At 42.8% G+C, this 25,136-nt stretch overlaps 1 protein-coding gene across 1 annotated transcript in view; it reads right to left on the bottom strand.

The window, feature by feature from the left end:
• LIMCH1 (LIM and calponin homology domains 1) overlaps positions 1–25,136 on the bottom strand; it is a 326,880-nt gene that overhangs the window by 92,623 nt on the left and 209,121 nt on the right. Inside the window, exons 4-6 of the mRNA XM_080797210.1 lie at positions 9,966–10,072; positions 3,901–3,931; positions 1,810–1,920 (exon numbers count right to left, since the gene is read on the bottom strand). Coding sequence (XP_080653336.1) covers positions 1,810–1,920; positions 3,901–3,931; positions 9,966–10,072 — 249 coding nt within the window. The remainder of the gene's footprint in view (positions 1–1,809; positions 1,921–3,900; positions 3,932–9,965; positions 10,073–25,136) is intronic.

Here is a 25,136-nt window from a genome sequence, read left to right as displayed (position 1 = left end):
CAGTCAAACCCAACTTTAATGGATAAAATGAGATAATATCTATTCCAGATAAACTAGTATCTCCAGGCATTGGATCTCTGTATCTGTGAAGTTCAGGTCAAGGACTCTCTACTTTATTCAGAGGCCTGGGAGTACGACAGCTGGCCGTCCAGTGACGCCACGCCATGTCCGGTGACACCGAGTACTCACTCCTGTCCTGTGAGATTATACTATGTTCATTAAAGAAAGGGAACAGCTGCTGGCAACGACTGGTCATTTCAAGGCAGCTGACATCACAAGGATCAACTCAGCATGGTCTCAACAGAAGGGGAGCTGAAGAAACCACAGCTGCTCAGAGGACAGAGGAGCTGGACCAGTGGCGGGAAGGTATGTCCACAACAGGAATGAAACCGGTTCCAAGGGGATCCAGCAAAGAAAGGGACTGTGAGGAAGGGCTTTTAAGATGAAGCATGAGAGACTGTGGACTCTGAGAAACAAACTGTGGGTTTGGGAAGGGAGGGGGGTGGGGGGTTGGGTGAGCCTGGTGGTGGTTAAGTATTTAGGAGGGCACGTATTACAGGGAGCACTGGGTGTGGTGCAGAAACAATGAATCTTGGAACCCTGAAAAATAAAAAATAAATCAATAAAAAATAACAAATGAATAAATAAATAAAATCTTTAAAAAAAAAAAAAGGAGAGGTGCCTAGTGACTCAGTGGGTTAAGCCTCTGCCTTCAGCTCAGGTCATGATCTCAGGGTCCTGGGATCGAGCCCCACATCGGGCTCTCTGCTCAGCAGGGAGCCTGCTTCCCCCTCTGTCTCTGTCTGTCTCTATGCCTACTTGTGATCTCTCTCTGTCTCTGTCAAATAAATAAATAAAAGCTTTAAAAAATAATAAATAAATAAATAAATAAATAAATAAGGAACACATAGGCAGGCACACATGATACATCCCACTGTTTCTTTGACAAATTCCTACCTTACTCTTTCCCATAACCAAATAAACAAATGAAGCTTTAAATACTGTGAAAAAATGTCTTCTGAATCTCCAGGTCACCCGAATACGATAGCTGTAAAATGCACATCTCCAGAGGGAATGTCTCTAATTTGTCAGAGCCCATCCAGGGTGGATGGCCAGGCAAGAACTTGGCAGACGTGACCTCACCCACACCAGGGCCCTGACGGGTAAGCAAAATGACCTTTAGGACAAATGCAGAGCAAGTCTTCATTTTTGTATAATACTGTATTGTTTAATTCAGGCATTATTCCCCCAGGAAAACAAGTGCGGAGCTCTCTGGCATACAAAGCCACATACTGATGGATTACATTTGCTCTTTTGTAATTAAAGTCGGAGAGAACTCAGACCTTCCATTCTCTGAAGGCTATAAAAGTTCAGGTGGGCCTGGGACACACAAGGCAGAGACCGCATTGGTAAGATGAGCCCTTTCCTTGAGGGCAGGGCGTCTCTGGTCTGTGCGATTTCACCACACTGAACTGTAAGGATCTTAAAAAGGAGCAAATTGTGGGGCACCTGGGTGGCTCAGTCGGTTAAGCGTCCGCCTTTGGCTTGTGATCCTGGGGTCCTGGGATCGAGTCCCACACAGGGTCTCTGCTCCACGGGAAGTGTGCTTCTCCCTCTGAACTCCCCCCACCCCCCACACTCTAATCCTTCCACCCTTCCCCTCCAGCTCATGCTTACACTCTCTCTTTCTCTCTCCGAGATAAAGAAGTAAAATCTTTAAAAAAAAAAAAAAAAAAAAAAAAGGAAGCGAACATGTTGATTTCCCATCCTATGTTAACGTCTTGCGATAAAGAAGAAAAGTCAAGTTACCTTTCTCATCTGAGCCAGCAAGCCTTCGAACTCCTTCAGGTTCAGTGTCGTGCCGCTATAGGACGCAGAGCTATTTGCTGCTTTTCCCAGCCAATAAATGGTAACTAATACCTGCGAAACAAAACCAGGCACTAGAGCAGGAGAATTTTCCCTCAAGAATGACTTCTAAACTAAGGAATCAACAGTGCACCACTAAGAGGAAAGCAGGAAGGAGAGACTGTGCAACGCTGATTTACAAAATCCACCAACCATGAGGTACCCGTTCAATGTAAAATCATTTTAATAAGAACCCAATGCTCTATCAGTCAACACACACATGATTCAGTAGTTAAAATAAAGCTCCACTTTTAGGAAAAGTTTGGTTGTAAGAAAATTATCTCTAAGATAGCAAGAAGGGAAAGTAAATTCTCCAAAATCACTTTTCTGTAATAACGTTTGCAAAAATTTTCAGAAACTCTGGCTCTTTACCCAGTTGAGCATGAAACAGATTGTCAGTTCCTTCAGAAAGAAGTGCTGTTAAAGGCTTACAATTCCTACTTGTGGGCACAGAAATGCTAAGTCTAACTATCCTGCTACATCCAACAGCAAAACCTCAAAGAAGAGATCCAGGCTAATTAGTGGTTCCCAGCACAAGACCACCACCATGTATCTAACTGCAATCAGAAGAAACAATGTAATCCAAAGTACGATCTTTAGCCACCTAGCTTTGGGGAGGGTCAGATTCCCAACTCCTCAGAGATGGGAAATTTTTAGCTTGGACAAAATTATTGCCAATTAAATAACCTTGGATGCTTACAAATGTCCATGAACATTCACCAGTCTGAAGCTACAGTCCTTGGGCCATTTTTTTTTTCTGTCTTTCCAAAAATTTGTGCACAAAACCAAATGCTCTTTACAGTGATTTTTCCACAAAGCCCAGAAGGCTGAAGGTGTGCTCCTTAAAGCTGAATTCTTTGGATCTGAAGCTTACGGAAAAGCTGACTCTTATTTTATTTTCACATTTGGTCTTATTGCTTCAATCAGGCAGGGAAGTGCTTGTTATACTTGCCTTCCACGTGCTAGACCACGAAAGATATATGTACATGGTTCCACGTGGCAACACGCCCAAAATATGGTTATGGGTATCAAAGCTACGATGTGATTCAGTTTTCTACCTCTGTGGGAAAACTGCACTTCAGGAATCCTTCAAGACTTCCAGAAAGTCTTTTTAACACTGCTTGCTTACAAATAAATTTCCAGAGAAGAGACAATTCCAGATGGCAGAACGTTAACTAGGACCGTGAAATAACTAATGTGTGCTAAGAGTGCGAGGCCATTTTGGAAGGTGTAATAGGAGAAACATAGAACGGTGTTGTGTTTTAGATTATGGGTTTTCTGATCTGTTTAAGACTGCATGATGAAAAATGGCACATATCCCTAGTTGTACAGAGGAAGAAAAGGAAGACAAGAATGTAAATGTCAATCAAATGTAACAGCAACCTGAAAATTAAAAAAAAGGGGGGGGTCGGTTGCCACCAATTTTAAATTTTATATATAGGAGGTCATTTTTTTACATTCCTCAATTTAAACTTAAAAGGACACTACTTGCTTTTTGAAAATAAGATCCAACTCCAAAAAGTTGATTTTGGGGAAGTGCTAATAAAAACTCAAAATATTTAATAAGGAAAAAAAAATTAGAAAAAGTGCAGGCCTGTGACTGTCAACACAATTTATATCACGCTGATCTTTTCCCTAAAAAATTGTGCCCAACTGTTTTATTTACTAATCCCACCTGTGCCAACTGACAGAAAGGAACTGATGTTAGTGCTGAGACAGATCATCTTGTGGTTAAACAATGGAATTATAGAGGGCAAGCTTTCATATCTTTACTTCCAGAATGAGCCCTTATTAATTAGAGAGACCTCCCCCATCTACATTGGGTGTTTCTGTCACGGTGCTCGAATGTTCCATCCGGGACACCTATACTCATTTGCTGAGGACTCTTCCAAGCAAGCCCGTACAACAGTCTCTGAAGTTAGGAGCTACATTTTACCCTTGAGCCGTCAAAGTGAGGAGGAAAAACGTTTTGAAAAACAAAGTGAAAACACTTACATTTTTCAGTTTCCTACTGTAATCAAGGCTCCTAAAGAAGGAAGAAAAGAAAATCTGGTCAGAATGGCAGTAGCTTCATGATCATCCCTTACACACCTCTAAGATGTATGCAAAGCCAACAAATGTAATGAAATCTGCAGAATATAGTATTTTTCCTAAGGTCCATGATTAGCGATTTCAGGTACTGAATAAAATCATTTAGGGAACCAAATGTAGAAGGACGGGATGGAATTAAACTTCCAAAATGCACCGTGAAAAGACGAATGCTTCGTAAGATCTGGAAAATGAAGGATTCCATCGAAAACTGGAACACTTGATATCTGTAATCTTGAAGCTCAACTGTTTAAAGTAAAATTTGTGCCTTGATTAAAGCCCACTGTCACATCGGAATCTGACTACATTTCCAAAATCTTCGCACAACTAGTACTTTTAAGAAAGGTCTAAAACTTCATAAAATAGACCTGAAAATATACATGGAAGATACAACACTATGCAAATATTTGTTCTTATCTGCCACAGATATAAATCAATGTTGGGAATTAGCCATAAGCAGGAAAATATGTGTGTTATGTTTGAATAGACACATGTGCATTCTTAAAAATACATAAATGTTTACTCTCAAACTATAAACAACAAAAAAAGCTAGTTGGTGGTACTTTGGAAATATTCATACAGTGAAATATAAAAGTTTCCACAAAATTATTCCAAAGTTTCTTTAACATATCAACAAATACATGCTAAGAAGAACAAAACAAACATTTCTGCACCCTTAGTAACTTCAGTTGGGGTGGGAGTGGAGGAAGGGAGAATGTAATTCTAGCGTATAAACTGGTCAGGAATTCTTTCAAGGATTTAGATCCCCTTTACTTCATTGCTGCATAAACTTTTTTTTTTTTTTAAGATTTTATTTATTTATTTATCTGAGAGAGAGAGAGAGAGAGCGCAGGGGAAAGAGGGTGAGAAGATCCGAAGCAGACACTGTGCTGAGCTCAGAGCCTGTGACCGGGCTCAACCCCATGACCATGAGATCATGACCTGAGCTGAAACTGAGAGTTGGATGTTTAACTGACTGAGCCAAGGTGCCCCTTGCTGCATATTCTGACCCAAAGAACATATGAATGACTAGGTGAACAATTTTAAGTCAACTGAAATTTCAGGGAATAGAAAACAATGTAGTATATACTAAGGAGATAAACCCATCAACGGACTTGGATTGAAGGAAACATCGGTTTAATTTGGATTTGATTATAAGAGAATGTTTTCAAGTTTATCATTTTTTAAAATAATTTTTTAATTTTTTTATAAACATATAATGTATTATATTAGCCCCAGGGGTACAGGTCTGTGAATCGCCAGGTTTACACACTTCACAGCACTCACCATAGCACATATCCTCCCCAATGTCTATAACCCCACCCCCCTCTCCCGGCCCCCCTCCCCCCTGTCAACCCTCAGTTTGTTTTGTGAGATTAAGAGTCTCTTATGGTTTGTCTCCCTCCCGATCCCATCTTGTTTCATTTATTCTTTTCCTACCCCCCAAACCCCCAACATTGCATCTCTACTTCCTCATATCAGGGAGATCATACGATAGTTGTCTCTCTGATTGACTTATTTCAATAAGCATAATACCCTCTAGTTCCATCCACATCATCATAAATGGCGAGATTTCATTTCTTTTGATGGCTGCATAGTATTCCATTGTGTGTGTGTGTGTGTGTGTGTGTGTATATAAATATATATATATATCAATCACATCTTCTTTATCCATTCATCCATTGATGGACATCTAGGTTCTTTCCATAGTTTGGCTATTGTGGATATTGCTGCTATAAACTTTGGGGTGCACATGCCCCTTCGAATCACTACGTTTGTATCTTTAGGGTAAATACTCAGTAGTGCAATTGCTGGGTCGTAGGGCAGCTCTATTTTCATCAAGTTTACCATTTTTAATAGAAAAAATATATAGCATTATCTGCTGGATATTTGCCAGGACTTTTTTTAACTTACAAAAATCCCAATGGAAAGAAAAAGAACCAACTGAGCCACCCAGGCGTCCCGAAAGATTTGAAATTTCAGTGAAAAGTGAGTTAAGAATAAGGAACATAAAACATTTTCTGCATTGATAATAAAACTTCATGGACTAAAATTGTGACCCTGTTCTAAAAAAAAAATCATGCTTGCCACATAGTAGGAGCTCACAAAATATTTGTTGAATGACTTCTACCTCACAACCAATTACATGAAAATGCTTCCAAATTTTTCAAGAGACATATTCAGAAGCAATCCAAAACCTTTCCTCATTTTCATCCAATTGCCTCAATTCCCTGGAATAATACTTGCTGCATTCCCTTCTGGATTATGCTCTCATTTCCCACCAAGGTCATCTGGCATCCATTACAGGTAGAGTTCACAAAATTACACATGCAGTAACCATCTGCAGCTTCTCCCTTGACTTCTTTTTCCTCTTCTTCTCTTCCTTTTTTCTCTTCTTTTTCTTTCTTTTCTTTCTTCTTTCTTTTTCTCTCCCTCTCCGTCCCTCCCTCCCTTCCTTTTTTCCTTCAGTCTACTCAAGCTACTTCTCAAAAAAGTGAAGAAAAATTACCTACAATAAAAGCTAAACTACAGAGAATTTTTTTTTTTTTTTTTTTTTTTTTTTTTTTTTTACAAAAACAATAGCAGGGAAGCATCAACATTTGCTCTGTGGGATTTACCCCTAGACCTTATTGCTTACACTATTAATTGCCGGGGTCAGTGGGGTGTTTTCTATCTGTGCGAATGTTCTGCTCAACTCTCAGAGGGTAAAGCAGAAGAATGTAGCGGTTCTACTTTACTCTACCACGGCTATGAAGTCTACATATGCTGCAAATGTCCCCCATCCGGTGCCAAACGAAACCAGGATCATTTACAGAAAAGTTGTGAAGAGAGAGCATATTCCGTGCCCCGCCCGTCTCTGAAACTAGAGATGTTTTTCTCAGTACCGTAAATGAATTTATGGCATAACTTGGATGCAAAATTCCTTATGTTCTTCTAGATACTCAAACTGTGAAATGAACATTTTTCTCCATAATTAATCCAGGTTTGGCGTCCTGCAATGCTTGTGGACTGTTCCTCCCACCACACTCTTTCTTAATCATCACCCTTCTAACACACCAGACACTTGTCTTTTTAAACATCAAGTTTGTTTCTCTTCCCCTGCCTTGCTACTTGATCTTTCTCTGCCTTGAATGCTCTACAGGTCTTTGCATGACTAGTTTTCGCTTCCTCCCACTCATGTCTCTACCCAGAGCCTTTAGCTGAAAGCCCACTTCTTCAGAGAGGCTATGCTTGACCACTTCTGGACTGTTCACTATCTTTTTCTTCCCCAGTTTTATTGGGATATAATTGGCATATGACATGGTGTAAGTTAAAAGAACACATACAGTGATTTATGTACATATTGTGATGGTCACCATTTTTCACGCCATCTTTTCCCTCCTTCTTAGCACTGATCACTCCCTGCAGTTATCTTTTTGATTTGCTTTTTTATTTCTTATTTCCTGACACTGCGTGTAAATTACACGTGAACAGGGAGCGTTGGCTATCTTGTTCATTCCAGTTGTCTGTTGACCGGAAAGTATCTGACACCTAGTAGCTGCTCAGTAATTAGTTACTGAATGAATGAAAAATGATAAAATCATAGGGAAAAGTGAGGGAAAAGCACTGCTTAAAGAAAATAATAATGCTCAAGTAAAAGAAAAACTAAAAAGGAAGAAAATGAGGAGAAAGAATCCAAAAAAGGCAAGAGAAGGAAAGACAGGATAAAGAAGGAAAGGGAAGCACAGGGAAGAAAAGGAGATGGAGAAAGATGCAGCTGGAAAGATAAAGAAAAATGACAGAGGGAAAGAAACAGTAGAAGGGGAAGACGGTAGAGTAGTAGACACGTGACAGTATCTGTGTGCCATTGGTCTAAGGGACTTTCCTCTTTGTGCTGTTTTCTGTGCCTTTTCTATGGAAGTTGGCTGAACCATCTTCCCAGATCTGAGCAAGCAGCGCACTGAGCAGGTTTTAACTAGCATCATGCCTGTGGGGGCATTCTGTCCCATTCCATCTTATAGCTAAAGACCCAGAGCCCTACTGAAGGAAAGGAACTTGCTTAGGATTGTATACCTGGGGAGTAGTAGATCAAGACCCAGATCCCTGACCTCCTAATGCCCAGATTTTTGGAGATAAGCAATAAAGGTAATATAAATTCTGAATTTCTAAAACCAAACTCCCTCAGAATTCTCCTGGTTTAGGGACATATGAATTTAGAGTAGCTCCCCAAAAAAGGAAAATGCAGCTGCCAACACCATCAAAACAAACTTTTCTCCACTATCCAAGCAATGCATGTGTGACTAATTGTTATGATGTCATAGAGTTATTATTGTTTCTGGTCACTTGCCACTCAAGTGAAACTATAAATATCAGATGAGTCAGAAACCATTTCCTAAAATGAGCAATTTATAGAGGCTGGATTTAGGTACAGTAATACACGGAGCACGTGATGTCTAAAATGAGGTGGGGGAGGGTACCTGCGTGGCTCAGTGGGTTAAGCCTCTGCCTTCGGCTCAGTTCATGATCTCAGGGTCCTGGGATCGAAACCCGCATTGGGCTCTCTGTTCAGCCTGCTTCCCCCTCTCCCTCTGCCTGCCTCTCTGCCTCCTTGTGATCTCTCTCTGTGTGTCAAATAAATAAATAAAACTTAAAAAAAAGTAAAATGAGGCGGGGGTGCCTGGGTGGTTCAGTGGGTTAAGCATCTGATTTCAGCTTAGGTCATGATCTCAGGGTCATGGGATCCTGTCTTAGGGCTCTGTGCTCAGTGGAGAGTCTGCTCCTCCCTCTCTCTCTGCCCCTCCCCCTGCTCATGCTTTCTCAAATAAATAAACAAATAAATAAATATCTTAAAAAGGAGGTTTATGGTGGTTTTCCATATTCAAATACCATAATTTGTATTCTATTTTTCCCCTAAGTAAAATTTTTCCAGGAGAAATATTAAAGGCACATTGACAACAGAGAAGCGTGATTTTTATATAATCAATCACGGCTGACTCTCCCTTATTCCCACTCATGAATCATAAAATCCAGTATAAACTAACTTGATTTCATGCCGTAGTTTCCATTTTTTTCCCCCTAATCAATATTGGCAAAGAGTATCAAATTAAGAGCTCTGGATTTTGGCTTCTCTCCCTTTTCTGTACCTCCGTGATAAAATGACCCAAAAGTGATCAAAAGAAGTGTCGCCAATCCACAGACCCTCTCTTTGTAATTAAGTTTATTATTAAGGCATATTCATGCCAAATATTATCTGACTGAAGAGGAACATGTCTCGTATGAAACGTGTAGTGTGGGAAGGACTTGTAAACTAATGGAGAGTCATCTCTGCCTTCTCATAGGGGCCTTTCTTCTCACTACCCTGGTCAGCAGCTACTCCCTTCCAGAGAAACACACTGCCTTTTCTCTTATTGTGCCATTCTTTTCCAAAAATTCTTTGGCTGCAAACATGGCTCAGTGAGTAGACACAGTCAACAACAGTTAAATGGCCAATAATCCATCTTCAAAGAACCTGATCACTGACATATGAGAAAACAGTTACAAATGTAAATGAGGGAGCAATTCCTCCATAATCTATTGCCCTCTTTGCATAATAAACAGTTTGGATCTGTTTACCAAGTTTGTAGGCTTCCAAGAGCCTATTCAAATGCCCAACTCGAGTGAATGAAGGCTTTCTGTCTAACACACACAGTCTGTGCACATTTCTTTCTTGCCGCTCCCTCCAGTGAGTCTCACCTAACAATTTTCTCCTCTTTAACATTCTAACTCTCTATGTGTGACTTTCGCATTTCAAAGAAATTACATTTGACCAGAATGAAAGCTATACACGGGGGAAGACCACTGTGTCTTGTTTTGAAAGCTTGATTTTTACCTTCACATTTTTATTTTATTAGACATGTCCAATACTTTGCCTCTTAGCCCTTACAACATTATCACAAAGCTACAAATCAAACCATAACTAGGTTTCACTTAAACATAAATATCGTGTTACTTACTTGACTGTTACTCTGTTGGACGTATCCTGTAGGTCACTAGGGTCAAAAAGTTGAGATTCTCTAAGTCCAAGCTCTTTACAACCTCTTAAGAACAAGATGATATTGTCCTAAAAGGAAGAAAAGAAATCCAAGTCTGTATTAATTTATATTATCTTTATGAACCAGTCCCTGCTCTTTAATAGTCCAAATTACCAGAGAGATGTCAATCATTACGACAGCAAGAGTCAGATCTAACTTTTGGCTTGTTGGATAATAAAATCATACTTGGTTAGGATATGCCAAGGTAAACAGACACTTTCAATCTTCTAAACCCACAGCCATGCCAAATTCATTTTTTCCCCTTTACCTTAACACATTTGTATAAAACCGCAAGTAAAATATCATTGAAAAGCAGAATATAGCATCTTTTGGGGACCAGTACTCATAGTAGCCAGGGAGCCCCTAGAACTTCCAAGTTTTGTCCATGTCTTATTGCTAGAGCTTGGTTCAAACACTGATATATATTTTTTTAAAAACTGGTTTTACTAACCAAATGTCATCAACAGGTTCTTCTTTAAATTGACCTTTCTAAATATATTCTTAATCAGCAGGTTTTGACTGATAATACCTCTCTGCGGAGTATGAATTGAGTCAAATAGGAAAAAAATGTAGACCGGGAAAATGGGAAAATTTAGACTTAATAGTGAAGGGGAAAAAGAGGAGCAAGGAAAGCTTTTGAAAATAATGCAAAAGACCTTTTCAAAGTGAACATTTTCTCCAGCAGGTATATATTTTCTTTGAACTGGCAGGTATCAGGCACAACTGAGAATTAAGGGTCCTGCCCTTCATCTGTTGGGAGTCAAGAAAAAGCAGATGGCTCTGGAAGGGACTGCAACTGTGGGTCACCCTTTTGGAACACCAGGGTATTAGCAGCAGCTTGCTCGATTGCAAGTTCCTAGTTGTCCTCTTTCTAGAAGGTTTCCGACAAGCTAACTGGTCCCATCAGTTAGAAAGAACTACAAGAGAGGAATAATAAAGATTGGCTCCCGGGGGGCCAGACCCATGTGAATCCATTTGAAAACTCTAAGAAAGTTGCTACAAAAATCAGAAATGATGGTGATAGTTACTGAATCATATACTCATGCAAGCACAGTGCGACAAAGCAAACAAAAGGCATGGTATTTCCCAATCACCCAGTCTACAGGTAAGATTGTAAGATGACCAGAATGCTGTTTCCTGGCGTATGCACCCTGCATAATCATCTCCCCTGGAGAGCAAGTGGGACCTGTGAATGTGAAGGGTATCACTCTGTGATTACCTTACTAACCAGTAGGCTCTGAGTTAATCAAAAGGAAGATTATCTGATTGGGCCTGACATAATCAGGGGAGGATTTCAAAGAAAGTGAATAGAATTCCTGGTGGCCAAGAGGTCTATGGCTGCAAGGAAATGGATTCTGTCAAGACCCATATAAGCTTGGATGAGGCTTAGAAATGCAGATAGAACCTCAGCCCCCACGATCACCTTGATTTCAGCCCCTTGAGACTCTGAGCAAAGGTCATGCCACGTCCCTACTTCTGAGATCCAGAAACTAAGATAAGAAATGGGTGTTGATTTAAGCCTCTAAGCTTATAGTAATTTTTTATGCAGCAACAAAAAATTAATAAATGCAGGCATAAAACAGTAAGAGTAATAGCAATAAAACATTAACCCTTATATAAGCCTTATATGTCAAATATTGCCCCAAGAGCTTTATATATGCTCACTCACGTAATCTTTGCACAACCTTGGTAGGCACTTAGTAGGCACTTACTATCATCCTCATTCATGGGTGAACAATCTGAGGCACAGAACAGTCAAGTACCTTGCTCAAGGTCACACAGCCAGCAAACGATGGAGGTGCCAACAAATGGTATATAAGACAAACGGAAGCGTCAAATCTGAGGCTGGCACCAAAGGAAGTTAGGGGCTGATCACAGAGGGCCTTGACGGCCGCGGAAAGGAGGCTGTGGAAATCGGAGAGGAGCTGTAATCTGAGAAATGATGCTCAGATCTGCAGCAGAAGTGGACTGCTGGGGGCAGGCGTAGGGGAAGGGAGAGGGTATGAAGGACTTCAGGGGATTAAGACAGGAGGCAGGGGAACCTGTGAGGAGAGACCACACTCTCACCCCCGTCCACATGGAGGGTGGTCCCTCCCAGAATGCCTTCTTTCCCGTGTTTTTCCCACATCCCTGGATTTTCTTCAGCAGTCACAATGCACCATCACACACAAGACCCAGGTCACTCACAAGCCCTCTTGGAGAATGACAAGCAGCTGGTCAGAGTCTGAAGTTAGCCAAACCCTGCCAGGCTCTCCTTCAATTACTTCGTGTGTTTTAAAATTATCAAATATTTCCTTGAAGTTTTTTCTATTCCCCACCCCCATCTCCAGAGTTTTATTAGATGTTCACATGGGTCTCTTCCATGGCATGCGACTATCTTTCTGGTGGATCTGTGAGCTCTGAGGGCTTCTTTCCCAGAGGAAAACAATGGCTGGGTCTTGGTATTCTCTGGGAGTCGTCTGGGCTCACAATAGGACTAACCTGTGGTCAGCTTGGAGACCCTTAAGAGGCATGTGATTGTGGTACCTCAGTTCCTTAAGAAAGGCAAGCAGGTGCCCTTCCCTTATGCCCTCCCAGATGTGCCCTTGAGTACCACGTTATCTTCACCACACAGAATGCAACCGCCATGTTGCCCGCTGGGCTGGACGGTTCGGACTGGGAGATTTAAAGAACTTCGGGTCTCCATCCAGCCCCTTTCTGCAACCTTGGACACTGGACAGGAGCCAGACCCGGTCAGGAGAAAACCAGAAGAAAAAGCTCCATGGCCAAGAGCTAACAGGGGCAGCAGCCGGAGAAGGTAAAAATGACTGTGCCCTTAATCACATAAAATGCATCCTGCAAATTCCCACCTGTCTTGCTTTTCGCACTAAGATTTTTCCACATTTACAATTCCAAGCAAAACCCACATCACAGTGTGTTAGCTCTAGAAGCCAAGCAGGACAACACGTCTCAAACCCCCAGGAGAAGTGAAAGTCACTGATTTACGACAATGACCATTATATTAGCTCTCATTATCAGAGTATTAAAACCCATTAAAACTTAGGAAGGCTTCAGAAAAAGGTTTTAAGGGACTCTTCAAAAAAAAGTCAATGCCACTGAAAAAAATTGGACATGACAGAGACACGAGGGCCAAATGTAATTGATGACATCTGATTGGATCCTAGAGGCAAAAAGGAAAATGAGGCTATAAACACTTAATTTAAATGCGGACTGTATGTTGGATGATGTTGTTGAATGCATGTTAATTTTCTCAGGCAGGATGATGATGATACTGCAATTATATAAGAGAAGGCCTTCATTTTTAAGCAAATATAAACATTATTTAGGGACAATTTATCCTAATGCCTATGACAATTTCAAATGGTCAGGGGAAAATACAAGGGTGTGTGCATATAAGAAAGAGAGAGAGAGAGAAAATGTTTACCCAACATGGAAAAAGAGATAAAGCAAATATGGCAAAATATTAACAACTGGTCAATCTAAATTAGGGATTGGTGAACTTTTTTTCTGTGAAAGGCTAGGTAGTAAATATGGCTTTGTGGGCCTAGAATGGTCTCTGTCAGAATGACTCAAGTCTCTCACCGTAGCCAGACGATGCGTAGATGAATGAGAGCGTGTGTATTCTGACACATTTTATTTACAAAAGCAGGCCCTGGGCTGGATTCGGCCCACAGGCCCTATTCCAGGAGAATGATGTGCAGGGATTCATTATGTCATGCTTTCAACTTCTCTGTACCTTTGAACACTTTCCAAAAAAGGTTTGAAGAGAAGGTTTTTAAATGTGTAGAAGCATGGGGCACCCGGGTGGCTCTGTCGGTTAAGCATCCGACTCTCGGTTTCAGCTCAGGTCATGATCTCAGGGTTGTGAGATCTCGCCCCGCGTCGGGCTCCCTGCTCAGCACGGAGTCTGCTTGGGAGTCTCTCCTCTCCCCCGTCCCTCCCCCCACTTGCACTCTCTTTCTCGCTCTCTAAAAATAAATAAATAAAATCTTAAAAAAAAATTTTGTTTTGGTAGAAGCGTATTCAACGACATCACGTGGCTGGCAAGCCCAGTGTCGTGAAACTCAAGGAGAGAATAATGGTTGCCTCAGGGACGACTACTGCAAGCCACTGAGGTAAATGCCCCAGCAACACTGACGGAAAGTTACCACCTCTAGCTAACTGGAAAGTACTGTAACTTGAGTCTCAATTCAACCCAGATGCTTAACATCAAGTTCTTGAGAGAGTCCATTTTGGGCTAGACCCATACTAACACGCGCATTCATACTGCTGCTGTTGTAACTGCCGTGTACGCGCTCCTCCTCGTTCCTGCTTCAGTGGCTTCCCATTTCATTAATTTGTGGGCCTGCTCTGCGCGTGAAAACACTCCCCAGGGCTCGAGGGTTAAGGCCTGTGCTCTCCGCCCTCCCCAGGGCCTCTTCTCTGACAAAGGTCCTTGTACTTTGCCACCTTCTTTTCTTGCTTCAAAATCAAGATGCAGGCAAGCCCAGGATGGTCTCTACCTCCAGAGTACAGCACTGTCCCTGGAGCTAAGTAGGTACTCACTAAAAAAAAATTCCTTATCCTCATGGAGCTGACATTCTAGTAGGTGAAATAATAAGGACTTAACAACCAAAGTGTCTTATCCTCTGGGTTAATGTCCATGATATATTAGACAGCTGGATTTGTTCAAGACACCCCTAAACGGAGGTCTGCCTTCCAATTAGACGGTGGAAATGAGGGACGTCTGGGTGGCTCAGTCACTTGAGCGTCTCTTGATTTTGGCTCAGGTCAGGATCTCAGGGTCATGAGATCGAACCCCACAACAGGCTCCATGCTGGGTGAGAAGCCTGCTTAAGATTCTCTCTCCTTCTGCCCCTCCCCCACAACCCCCTCTGTCACCCCGCACCCCCTCCTCCGTCCTGTGCTCTTCTCTCTTTCTCTCTTAAAAAAAAAAAAAAAAAAAAAAGACAGTGGAAGTGAGAGAAGAACACATGTATCATGGGATACAGCAAAACAGCTTTGGAGTCCAAAGATCTCCAGTTAGAATTCCAGTCTCAACCATTTATTACTTTGTGGCCTTGGGCATCGTCCCTGACCTTTTGGATCCTCAGAATCCGAATCTGAAAGGTGGGGGGGGGGGTGCCATCAACCTTTCAGAGACATTGGAATGACAGAAGATCTAGATTAACAAGGCAGCCCAACATCTGGCACCTTCTGGGCACTCATTACACGGAAGTTATTATTACTCTCTTGTCAACTTGAGACAAGAAAAGCCCGTGGAAAGTGAAATGAGGACCAGTTGATCCATCCACGAAAAACAGACACAGTGTCTATTTATAGCTCTTGCCAAGGACATGGGATATAGTTTAAAAAAAAAAAAAAAAAGGAAAGGAAATTTAAAAACTCTAGTTGCTGTGATTGTTCAGTTACTGTTATTAGTTGCCAGCTCAGCACTTTTCTACCGGCTGCCTCAAATTTACTCACAAGCTGTGTACCAGAAGTCCATTTGAAAGGTAGCTGCTCGTTGGTAATTATCTCACGGAAATCATCTATCTTTGCTTGGTGGTTCCCAGAACCGCAAACGCCTACTTAGTCCAAAATGTACCTGAAGGGGAGTATTAATTCTATTGTGAACCCACCTGATGAGCAGAACACCATCCCAGGGGGAAAGCACAAGTACTAAGAAAGGCCAAGCAACAACCCTCTTGGCTGAAGTAGGATGAAGCACCCCAGAGGCCACAGAAAAGGCTTCTTCAGCCCCAGGTAGCACGACGGGAGGGCGGAAGGGAGGAGGGTGGGTCACCAATTCATATAAGTGTAACCCCTGAGACGCGCCACAGCCAGATTCTTTCTCCCGTTTGTCTTCACATGGCAGGCAAGGACCTGTGGCTACCTCTCCCTTTCTCTAGCTGTCATTTCCAACCGGAAAGGGACTTCTCTCTCTCTCCTTGATCCGCTCTGGAACAGCATGCAGCTTTCTGTCTCAGGGGAAGGCTCCGGCATTTAATGATTCTCTAGGGAAACCAGGCACGTGGTAAGCAGCTCCCTTCTCTGTCCAATCTCCTTGGCTTTCTTTCCTTTACAGCCAATAGGGATAGGTCAACAAGATGGCGGATTTGGAGTTCACAGAAAATGAAGGCAATGCTCCTTTGCGTTTCAAAGGACCAGAAGCCTACAGTGCAGGTATTCAAAACTCCATATATAAAGAGCATCCCTATAATTTTCTGTTTCGATAGATGAAAAGACCAGGTGGAAATATCAAAATGTAAACTGGAATTATATCTGCCGATTTTCTTATTTTAACACATTTTCTATAATGCATAGCTATAATATATATTTGCTCTAAAAATCTTAATAAAGATTAGGCTACCTCAAAAACACCTGCACGCATATCGGAAGATCAGATCTTTTTGGGAAATCAAAAACGCTAATGTTACTTTTCTATTCTACCTATAAGGCTTTCTTCTTTTTTTTTTAAACAAAAGCAGGATTTTTTTTTTTTTAAAGATTTTATTTATTTATTTGTCAGAGAGAGTGAGCGAGCACAGGCAGAGGCAGAGGGAGAAGCAGGCTCCCTGCCAAGCAAGGAGCCCGATGTGGGACTCGATCCCGGGACACTGGGATCATGACCTGAGCCGAAGGCAGCTGCTTAACCAACTGAGCCACCCAGGCGTCCCCAAAAACAGGATTTTTGTTAGGTTTTCTATATTTGAAGCAAACAAACTGCCTTTAGCAGAAGAGTCCTTATAAAATTCAGAACTTAAAGAATACAATATCAAAAGTTCTCCAGGAACCTACCCTATAACTCATAGAATTTGGGGATTTCCTGTACCTGCCTTGTGTTCACAGTTGCTCTCCCAGCCTGTATGGGTTCCAGCCAAGCTCCAGCCACTGGCAGGTGCCCAGAACAATCAGCACTGACCAGACTTTCAATGCATTTATTTTTGCCGGGATTGCTTAATGAGGATAGCAGGCCTTCCATGGGGAGGTGGCTTGTTCTGCCTGAGGCAGGGGCTTGGGGCGGGGGGGTTCTGGGGAAGCCTGATCCAGAAGGTGGCAGCTGGGTGACTGCTTGAAGAAGCAGAAAATAATTTATGGGTGGGAAATGAGCAGAAGCATGGAGGGTGGCAGGGAGAGAAGGAAAAGCTGGGGAGGGGAAGAAAGTCACGAGAGGGGAGCTGGAGGCATGTGTGGGAGCCCTGTGAAGGATCTGGATGGTTGTCTAGGTGATGGATAATCAAGGCCAGTTGATGAGGACGGAAGGAATCTGGGGATCCAACCTTAATTCACAGAGACTGTGTCCGGTGGTAGTGGGAGAGATCCATTGGGTAGAGGGGACAATGTCCCCTTAAGAGATTATTACAAGAGCTCAGGGAGAGATGTGGAAAGCCTGAACTCACCCAGAAGCTGTAAGAACAGAAAAGAGGAGGCAACTGTGAGCAGCCGTGTTGGCTTGGCAGTTGAGTGGGTTTGAGAGTAGAGAATGATGAGGAGGAGGGGGTTTGAGGCAATGCTGAGATTTTTAGCCATTGAGACCATCTGAAGGAAAAGAGGAGGGGGAGATTTACGAGACTCAGAAATGATTAAGTCTGGAACATATATTCACAGAACCTCAGCTCTTTGGGAGTTTATATTTGGGTCTGGAGCTCAGTAGGGAAGCTCCGGGGGAATATGCAGGTTTGGAAATTACCAGGAAGGACATGCCCATTGCAGAAGGAGGGGAGGGCATCATACTGCCCAGGGGAGTTCAGACAGAAAAGGAGAGACTAAAACAGGAGCATCCAGAACGCCAATATCTAAAGGACCATTTGAGGAGAAGGAGCCCATTTTGACTGAGGAGAAGCAAATGAGAGCAGAAGGAGAACCAGGCAAGACGGCTAGGGAAGCCAAATGAGAGCACTGTTCAGGGAGCCTGTATGTCCAGTGCCAAATGCTGCAGTGTCACCTCCAGAGTCCCCACGCTGCCGCCTCCGGGCCGCATAGCCATGGCCAAGTTGCTTAACCCGTTCCTGCCTCAGTTTCCTCTTCTAAAAGCACAAATGCTCAAAATGGCCTCCAAAGCCCTATAGAACCTGCTGCCCACTACCTCTCTGACCTCGTCTCCACCACTCTCCCTCTCAGCAGACACAACTCTGCGCTGCTCTTCTTCTTACTTAGGTATTACCCAAAACAATCTCTGGTATATGGTAAGTACACATCCAATAAATATTCAAGGGATGAACGAACAACCATAACAAACGGGGATACTCATAATATCATAGGGCTCTGTGTGAAGTTAAGTAAGAAAATATACATAAAGTGCTCAGAAGAGAACAATGTTCGGCACAATGGAGGTTTTCCATTATGGTATTTACTTTTATCAGAATGAAAACTGTAAGTCATCAATGAAGAGACTTTCTGATTAAAAAGGACATTACTGACTTCTGGGAGAACTTCAGTGCCATGACAGGGTATAAACCAGATTGCAGAAAATTCAGAGGTCAGTGTAGAACCAAGACAATGGAGAATACAGACAGACACCTTTGGGAAGTTTGGCAGAGAAGAGCTTATAAGATAAGATATGACGGGTCAAAAGATGGTTGGCCAATTATTTCTTTCAGGCAAGCTGTAGGTCAGGAGAAACGTGGCACCCCGCTTGACCCAGAGCTTCCTTGCCCCTCCCAGACCACCATTTTGGTCTTATCATCCTCAGGAGCAATCCTCATTTCCTCTGAGCTTTGAGCCATCCATTCTCGATCATAACGCTCTTCTGTCCTCCTCATTATTTCCGTCACAATCATGGGGGACCGTGGTGCCGACCTCACCACTCAACAGAGTCAGCATTTTATGTGACTTTAAATTCTCCGTGGGCCGCCTCTTCGATAACCCGGCTTTACAGTTCTTTGACTTCTTGGATTCCAACAGTGTTTACTGACACACTCCATTTCAGGATCATAATCGTCCCCTATACCTAGCCTGTGGAATTTGAAACTCCAACATCCTACTCTGGATTTAGCCCCCCTCCCTCCAGACTTCTCACTCCTTCTCTCTCATAACGCCCCCTCTTTCATCTCCAGATGCTGCCCTTCTCTCTCAGCCCACTTCCCTCTCCCCTCACTGCCCGCTTTTCTTTGTGATGCAGTTCAGACGGGCGAGACTACTCTACCACTCCACTTCCGGTATCTTCAACATCCCCACCTCTGTCTTACTGCAAGGGAGCGAAGACTAGGGAAAGGAAATGGCGCAGGTGAACAGTTGACCTTGGAGGTGACCTTGGAGGCCAGTCAACCCAACCAGCTCCGGCCTCTCCTTGAAGAGGGATCAGGTGTGCCCACTCCCCGTGTTTCTCCATGGAGAGACAACGCTTCTGGCCGCTCACGCTTCCTCTGCCTGCTTGTCCTGCTAGAAGAAATGGGGCATGCTCAGCCCAGCCAGTTTGGATTTCCTCTCTGTGGAAGTCGGCCTGTCTGTAAGACATATGTGTCCTGTCTGTTTCTGCCATGTGGTAAGAGGCCTCTCTCTGTGGGGGAGGCCTGTGGTTGTCCAGCTGTGCCAGGAATGGGTGGATAAATTTGTTTAATTCAGGAGTGAGGATTAGCAAACCCTCTTGGCTGCAGCTCGAAACCCTGGCTCTCCTATGCGTTTCAAGAGAAGTAAAGCTGATATTTTGGTCTCTCTCTGCCTCCTGTGTTTATTCCTCAGCTGGGAGGGGAAGAGAGGAGTATTATTTACTGATCACCCTAAATCCCTAGTGATCTGCTGCTCCTGTGCTACTGGAAATAATGGGGCTGTTATTGGGTCTGGAGCTGCTATAAATTTAAACGCTCCCACCTCACTGGGCCCCTTGGATCCACTTGGTAATCCTTCTGGGCGTCCCTGGTCAGCCCCTCTCCCAATCCTTGCTGAGGTTTTTACACGCCCCCTCTGCCTTCTAAAATCTCTCTACCATGCCTTCATCTTTTCCTCCACCAACACATAGAGGTCATTAGCCCCCAGGAGCTAAATCCTTTCATTCCCCTGATCCCAGGTTCTATATATAAAAACTTCTTAAAAATATATATAAAGTTGGATATTGTAAGGCATTTGAAAACAATCTGTTAACATTTTTTCAGCAATGGGGGCAAAATATAAGTCTCTGTTAAAGTGAAGATCCAACAGTCAGTGGCTATGCTACATTAATTTTAATTTATTGTTAAAATTTACTCAAAGATATTTACTGCAAACTTATTGCATGAAAGGCAACGTAATGTGCTAGGTCCTTTGGGCAGGAATGGGTCATGGTTAGAGTTGGGACTCTTAATTTGCAAGTGAGAGAAACCTGGATGGAAATAGAAAAATACCAGATTATAGAACCCAGTACTGGGGCACCTGGGTTGGCTCAGTGGGTTAAATCTCTGCCTTCTGCTCAGGTCATGATCTCAGGGTCCTGGGATCAGAGCCCCACGTCGGGCTCTCTGCTCAGTGGGGAGCTTGCTTCCCTCTCCCTCTGCCTGCTTCTCTGCCTACTTGTGATCCCTCTCTCTTTGTCAAATAAATAAACAAAATCTTTAAAAAGAAAAAACAAAACAAAACCCAGTACTTCCCAGCCCCAGGGGAGTGGGGATGCAGCTGACCCTCTGAAACAACTGGAAACCAGGGCCCTGTGGGTATGGAAGCTGGAATTGCTTCATTTCTTGTCTGTTCATTCTGCGTGTTACCTTATTTACTTTCACTGCAGACAGGATGCCTCCACATAGATCCCTAGATCCCAAGCTTCATGTATGAAGGCTGTCACCCTCCCAAGAGGACGAATTCTCTTTTTCACTTGCGGTTCAAAAAAAAATCCCAGGGAAAGGAAAAGGCCCTTACTGGCCTGCCTAGGGTGAGGTTCCCTCCTACAGTGACTAATGGGATGGGGTGAAAGAGATCAGAATCATTTTTAATCAATGGCAGGGGTAAGGCCAGGGGCAGAAGAGTTTCAAAGAAGGAGAATGTCTCCCTAGTCAGGGGACCCAGGGCAGACAAAGCTAGCAACACCGGCCACTTTCACAAGAGTGAACCAGGTGTGGATTTTTCTCTTAAAGTTCTTATGGACTAGAGTACAGAATTGCTACTACTATTTTATAGCATTCTAAATACAGCTGATCAACTTTAGTTTTCCTTTAAAGATGTTCTTTTGAAAGAGCCTATACCCTAAGCTGGAATGCTGCCTCATTTTCCCAAACGTAACAGGCTTGATGCCAAAGACAGCCAACCACAGAATGAAGAGAACGTAATTAATGAGCTAACTCTGTTGGAAGAGCCTTCAAGCACAGCTCCTGGTCAGTACTGTGACTGTAGCCTAGCTCTTCTTCCTGCAGGACGTTTGGGGAAGCAGAGTGCCCAGTCCCAAAGGCTTCAACGCCTTGATTTTTCTCTCTCTTTCTGGATTCCAGACTCATGACCGTCCACATAGCAGCAGCTTCTCCCCTTTAGAACTTGACATTCAAACCTACTCGAACATAGTACTATCTCAGGAGAATGGGGATTCCAGCCTATCAGAAAAGCTGTCTAGATTCCAAGGCTTCTATCTCTCCCCAAAATGATCAAACTATTCCCCAAACTCCTCAGACTGGACCTAAAACATAGCATAAGTGTTACTGTTATATTGCCAGATGGTTTTCCAGCATCATTCATTCACTGCATTGGGGAATTTAATGAAAAATAGCTTTGCATTATGGTAGAATAAAACTGCTGAAACTATCATATCTCATTAAGCAATACTCGTATACTTGACATGTAATATACGACTTGTGCATTTCTTAGGGCAGTGATAGTCCAACCGGGGTCCCTGGGTGGCTTGCCCAGGATGAGATAAAGGCAGAGCCAGAAATGAGTTTCTAGAAACTTCTATAATGATTTGGCAATCTATCCATATCCAAGCATGTGAGTAACACACATCTCACTGAAGAAGTTCTATACCATTCTGGATGCCTATCCGTCTTGCGTATTATATGAATAGCATTCAAATCACGTATCAGTCCAAACTGGATTAGAAATAAAATAAACAACAACAAAATGCTAATCAAAACCACAGTGAGATGCCATTTGACACCCAGCAGAATGGCTATTTAAAAAAAATACAAGGAACAGGGTGCCTGGGTGGCTCAGTGGGTTAAAGCCTCTGCCTTCGGCTCAGGTCATGATCTCAGGGTCCTGGAATCGAGCCCCACATCGGGCTCTCTGCTCGGCAGACAGCCTGCTTCCTCCTCTCTCTCTGCCTGCCTCTCTGCCTGCTTGGGATCTCTCTCTGTCAAATAAATAAATAAAATCTTTAAAAAAAAATAAAAGGAACATAATAAGTGTTGGCAAGGATGTGAAGAAACTGGAATCCCTGTGCATTGCTGGTGGGAATGTAAAATGGTATAGCTTCTGAAGAAGACGCTTTGGCAGATCTTAAAAAGATAAACACAGAGTTCTAACACGAGCCAGCAATTCCCCTTCTAGGTATATACCCAGAAGAAGTATATACCCAAAAGAACTGGAAGGAGGGATTCAAAGAGATTCTTGTACCTCAATGTTCATGCTCACAGTCCCCAAAAGATGGAAACAAGGCAAACCATCTGCCCATCGACAGAGGAATAGATAAACAAAATGTGACAGATACACCCAATGCAATATCATTCAGCCTTAAAAAAGAAGGGAATTCTGAGACATGCTGCAAGATGGATGAACCTTGAAGATATTGTGTTAAGTGAAATAAGCCAGATGCAAAAGGATAAATACGGCCTGATTCCCCTTGTAGGAGGTACCTAGAACAGGGAAATTCATAGATACAGAATGGATAATGGAGGTTACCAGGGGCTAGGGATTCAGATGACTGGAGTCATAATTTAATGGGTACAGGGTTTCAGTGTGGGATGATGAAAAAGTTCTAAAAATGGATAGTGATGATTGCAACAACATGGCTCATGTACGTCATGCCACTGAATTAGATGCCTAAAAATGGTTCAAATGGTGAATTTTACGCTATGTGTATTTTGCCATAATAAAAAATGCACACACCCCTCCGCCCAACAACGAAATTTGCTCTTCATCATAATAGTTGCAAATCCCTGTCCTAAGAGTATCCACATCCTCGGGGGTCCTGGATCAAATAAAACCTGGAAAGTGCCGCCCCATCCTTGGAGTTCACAGTACTTAGGATTAACAGTTCTGAGAAACTCCCTCTACTCTGTTTATATGAAACTCTTCATTTGAATTCGACATTTCCTAAACTCACTGGACTTCAGGACCCTTTCCGTCCCCCTATCCACCTTTTGGCATAACAAAACATAAAGAGATGCTGAGCTCCAGAAGAACGACTAAAACATGGTTCATACTTTCAAGCTGCACACAATTAAGAGTGAAAGAGTCATCACACTCAGGTTGTGGTCCTAATCTAAAGCCGTCAGTCTTTGCTCTGACCCTCCCCTCAGTTCCTGCATGGGCAATGCCAAGCCCCATGGCACGGCAGGCTAACAGAAGTTCAACAGCCAGAACCTGGGTCATCTCTGCCTCCCTCAAGCTTCCCAATAAGGGTACATTTGACATCTGTCTTTCTAGAGCTGCAAGTGAAGCCAACGATTTACTAGTCAGAATGACCCCAGGAACAAAGTACTTCATGGTCCAGGTCAGACATGTGGAGGACATTAGAAAAAGAAACAGGCTTTTAGAAGGCAAATGAGTGTGCAAAGCAGGAGCCATATTGATAGCTCCAAATACCATTACCCCTATCATATTTAGAGGTCACAACCTCTCTACTGAGAAGACAAAAAAGCCAGCAAGAGAGGAAATACCACAAAGTAAAACACCAAAATCAACCTTTGCACTCGTCGACACACACTGAGGCCTGAAGTAATTTTAGTATTTAAAATTTTTGGCTGGAGAAAAGTTTGCTTCAAACGTTCTGCTGATATTAAAACACATGTGAAAAGGAAGAAGAGGTATGCAGGGTAGGAATTCGAAGCAAAAAAAAAGAGAGAGAGAGAGAAAATCTGGTGAAAACATCACTGCCATTCTTTTTATTCTTTCAAGTTTATCAGGTTCTTAGCCCAAGTCGGGGGCCCCCCTTAACTACTCCAATTTTTTTTCTATGTAATTCAAAAAAGGTGTGGAGGAAAGATTATCTTCAAATAACTCTAGATTCTCCACTTTGTAATCATGCACAAGTGGAAACCACATTTCATTCTCAAGAAACATTAAAAAAAGAAGTATATTCAAAATAATAAATTTTCCACGGATACTAGCTTCCTCTTTCCAAGTTAGTGTTCGCCCTAATTTATACAATAAATCTAATGGGCAAGTTATCTCTCACAAATAGCACCTAGCACATTCTTGGCATCTGGAAAGAGTTAACACGTTGCATATGCTGTTCGTGTTCACACAACAAGGTATTGGAGAAAAAAAAATCACCAGAGCACCAGAGCGGGGTGGGGGAGGGGGAGCGGAGGAATGTAGAGGGCCACCAATGTGGCACAAAGAGCCCTCTCCCCTCACCACCCGGAGTTTTAAAGTTGTATCCAGGGGGCTGGAATCAAAGGACGAAAAGTACTGAGGCCCTGTAAGATGTTTGGGGCTTCGCAATTTCCAACACATTTAACTCCAGCCACCCAGCCCCAACGATGCCTACCTTAACAGATGTGGAAAAAGATGTGACTTAAAATAAGTTCAGCTGAAAAAAATAAAATAAAATAAAATAAGTTCAGCTGAGTGTATTGTTTAACAGTATAGAATTCCAGGGGTGCCTGGGTGGCTCAGTCGATTAAGTGTCTGCCTTCGGCTCAGGTCATGATCCCAGGGTCCTGGGATCGAGCCCAGCATCGGGCTCCCCGCTCAGCGGGGTGTCTGCTTCTCCTTCTCCCACTCCCCCTGCTAGTGTTCCCTTTCTATCTCTATCTGACAAACAAAAATCTTAAAAAAAATTTTTTTTAAATTAAAAAATAAATAAAAAATAAAACAGTACAGAATTCCAGTCTGGGATCCTGACAAAGTTCTGAAGGTGACTGGTAAAGACACCACAATGTGTGTGTTCTTCATGCTACAATTTAAAAATGTTGTATACTTGGGCATCTAGGTGGCTCAGTGGGTTAAGCCTCTGCCTTCAGCTCAGGTCATGATCTCAGGGTCCTGGGA

Source organism: Martes martes, assembly GCF_963455335.1.
Source record: "Martes martes genome assembly, chromosome: 2".
NCBI lineage: Eukaryota > Metazoa > Chordata > Mammalia > Carnivora > Mustelidae > Martes > Martes martes.
Note: the sequence above shows the minus strand (reverse complement) of the source record. Positions and strands in the feature narration are given on the sequence as shown.